General features: G+C 37.7%; 1 protein-coding gene across 1 annotated transcript; it reads left to right on the forward strand.

Moving 5' to 3' along the window:
- The first annotated feature begins 297 nt into the window (after positions 1–297).
- LOC149162683 (signaling peptide TAXIMIN 1-like) lies at positions 298–1,300 on the forward strand. Its single transcript, XM_089435766.1, has 2 exons — positions 298–667; positions 895–1,300. Exons 1-2 carry the CDS (start codon positions 558–560, stop codon positions 1,016–1,018), a joined length of 234 nt encoding a protein of 77 aa, XP_089291892.1. The 5' UTR covers positions 298–557; the 3' UTR covers positions 1,019–1,300.
- The last annotated feature ends 2,108 nt before the right edge of the window (positions 1,301–3,408 follow it).

Below are 3,408 nucleotides of genomic sequence, written 5' to 3' on the forward strand. Positions count from 1 at the left end.
CTACCCAAAGTACCTCTCTGAAAACACGTATACATATTTCAGTCTAGGTATTCTCAGAGATGAGGTTAAACAATTCTTGACTATCACTCTGGATTATGTCGGGTAGCTAACCTAAGGAGTAACGTGAAAGGTACACCTTGCCGCACGCGGAAGGAAAAATTTACACCGTTTTGCACGCACAGGATAGTGAAATCTGCACTACGTCACCACGCATTTCCGAAAGACCCATTTAAAAAGTCAATGGTAGTTACCTGATACAATCTCTTTACATATTATATTAATGATAATATGTAAAGAGATTGTATCAGGTAACTACCATACACAGAAATGGAGCCAATCATAAAAAACAAACATATAACAGCTCGATATTAATAGACATTTGCAAACATTGAAATGTTTTGGAAGTTTCCCTCTGTCCGTCGATTCCGTGTCTCTGACTTTCTTCTCCGCTATATGAGAATATCCTTCGGTTTCTTTTGATCACATTGAAGACCAGAGAACTCTGAGATTCACAACCAGATCATTAGCATTAAAGGGTAATTGGTATTGTCGAAAATATGGGTGACGGAGATTGCGAGTGCAGGCCTCTCGGCTTCCTGCTGGGACTTCCCTTTGCTCTTCTTGCGTTCCTGGTTTCGTTAGTTGGTATCCTCGTTTGGATCGTCGGGTGAGTATTTATTTTGAAATCCTTCATTATGCAGTATTATTTTTCCTTAATATGTGTTGTAGGGCTGCTGAATGAAATTGGTGAGTATTTTTCCCCTGGATCATGTGGCTCTTCAATTAGGGGTTGGGTTTCGAATTCATGGGTTTGATTGGCCTGAAATCATTAGTTAATTAACTGGCCTGCCATTTTTGTGACGCAAAATTGATGGGTTCTTGTTGTTGTTGCAGAATACTGCTCAGTTGTATATGCCCATGTTGCATCTGTGTTACAGTTTTGGTGGAAGTTGCCTTGGAGTTGATCAAAGCTCCTCTGCATGTAATGAAGTGGTTTACCTCTCAGATACCCTGTTGAGTCGAAAGAATAAGAGATATGCCCACGCTCTAGAATATTCTTTTGTGAGTTATGTATGATATGTGTGCTAGATTGTGTATCGGGGTTTATTCTTCCATACTTGTAGAAAAATATTATTCGGAAATGAAAAGGGCATTTCGATTATATGGTGTTCAATAGATGCAAATTTTATTACCGGATTTGCAAGTTTTAATACTGCTTACATTAAGCAGTCCTTTTGTAATGATTGAGAGGCTACGTCCTCCAGAACTTACTTATTTATATTAAATATTTATTTCTGCACTTATCTGTATCCGTTCTTCTCCAGCTCTTTTTTGTTAAAATCATATGAACTACAAGTCTTTGTGAAATGGCCCAATTGCAGTAGTTTTCTAATAATGTTCATCTCCAGAAGAAAAATCCTTGCCCTTTTCTTTGATTTTGTTTTTCTTTGGAGAAATATACTCTCTCGCTCAGTCGTATATAAAGCATTCAAAGTGAGGACGCTGGTACCTTGCCAATGCCCCATGGATTTCCCCTTTTGGGGCTGATCTTTATTTTGTTTATCTTAATAACAAATAAGTATATTTTGCCGATCCTTGATTTTATCTGGGAATCACAATTAACAGTTCCTTTGCACATTGATATATTAACATTGTTAAATCAACCAGATACAGCAGTATCATAATGGGCTTAAACTCCATACAGACAACAGAGCTCATAAAATTAGCAGAGACTGAAAAGCCATTGAAATGAATAATAGAATTATTGTATATCTATTAGAACTTCTGCGTTTGAAATATAAAGGGAGGCCTTCTGTTTATAGCAAACTGGGAGGAGTCCAGCATTTAAGACTTACCTAATTTAACTTACAATTGTGTATGTACACTGACACCCTCTGTTAACTGAACGTAAGAAGTATAAAAAGGGTAGCTAAATCTCAAAAATTGGGTCCCAGCTACAAGGCTATGATAGGTACCCATGTACAAAATGCTCAGAACAGCAGACAAGAAAAAGGAAGGAGGATTGAGACTATTCCCTCCTTCAAAGGACAGTGTCTTTCACCCCAAGCAAGGTACAAAGTACATATTGAGTATCTGTCAAGGGTTTCGTGAACACGTCAGCAACTTGCAACTCAGTGTGACAATAGTGCAAGTAAATAATTCAACAATAAATCAACTATCAGATTTAATGCATGTGGACTTCTATCTGTTTGGTGCTCTACTGGTTCCCTGGAAATATGGATAAAACTCTGATTATTGCACCAAATTAGAGTAGGCTGCTCCTGCTGAAAATTAAACTTAGACAAAATCTGTCAAATCCAAACAGACTCAGTTGCAGCATTAACAACACCTCTGTACTCTGCTTCTGTAGAAGAAAGTGGGATGGCAGCTTGCTTCTTGCTGGACCAAACAACGGGACCACAGCCAAGCTGGAAGCCATAGCCAAAGGTGGACTTGCAGTCATTGAGATCACCAACCCAAAAGGAGTCAGAATAATCCACTAAATTTGCATTGCCATCACAAGAATACTAGCCGCCATATGTGTGTCCCTCTAATGTAGCCAATAATTCTCTTTGTGGCTTTCCAATGAAGCCCATCTAGTTCCTGCATGAACCTGGAAACCAACTCAACTGCGTAGGAGATATTGGAATGGCTACGAGTTGTTGAAAATAGTACCAAGGAGAGGTGTTACTAGGCATTTATCTCTTTGAGCCTAGTATACACATTAATTGCTTTTGTATTGGTGACATTTATGAGTTATATTAATGTCATGGGTGGAAAAAGTACTTAAAAGTGTTGTACCATGTATTTTTTCTAATATTAAAGTCACTTGTATTTTATAAAGTGACTTTATGTTTAAATTACTAAGTGTATTTTTCTAATATTAAAGTGAGTTGAAAAATCACTTTATGAGAAAAATAAAAAAATGTACATGACTTGAAAAATGTACTAGGAGGCTTCTAAGTAATGGGGCCAATGTGTGAGGGGGGTCATTTGGGAGAATTGATCTCAATCACACATTTGAGATCTGGAAATTAAATCTCATCCATTGGGGGTGCGTTTCCCTATGCACCCTTTTTGGGGAGTCTCGGGGAGACACAAGGGGGTGCGTTTCCCCAATGTGGGAGTTTAGACTCCCCAAAAAGGGTGTGTCTGGGTGCTCCCCTTCAAAAAGGGTGCTTCTGGGCATCCCCCTTTAAATTTGTCTAATAAGACCAAAATAAAAAATAAAAAATCAAAACAATTAAAAAAATTTTAAAATTAAAACTAAATAGAACAAAAAATATTAAATAACTAAAAGTCTAAAACCTAGGTTGAATAAAATGAAAGTTAAAACTAAATGGAACACTCATGAGTCATTTTCATTTCAACGGAACGCTGAATACGCTGAGCTTGAGCCGCCGCCCA

The sequence above is a fragment of the Pinus tabuliformis genome, chromosome 5_2, assembly GCF_031772625.1.
Source record: "Pinus tabuliformis cultivar Carrire ecotype Pingquan chromosome 5_2, CPIR1, whole genome shotgun sequence".
In the NCBI taxonomy this organism is placed as follows: domain Eukaryota; kingdom Viridiplantae; phylum Streptophyta; class Pinopsida; order Pinales; family Pinaceae; genus Pinus; species Pinus tabuliformis.

Excerpts from the sequence above, each read along its gene's own strand:
- LOC149162683 (XM_089435766.1), top strand. The coding sequence starts at position 558 with ATGGGTGACGGAGATTGCGAGTGCAGGCCTCTCGGCTTCCTGCTGGGA. Across the intron at positions 668-894 it reads ATCCTCGTTTGGATCGTCGG|AATACTGCTCAGTTGTATAT; the intron begins GTGAGTATTTAT and ends TTGTTGTTGCAG.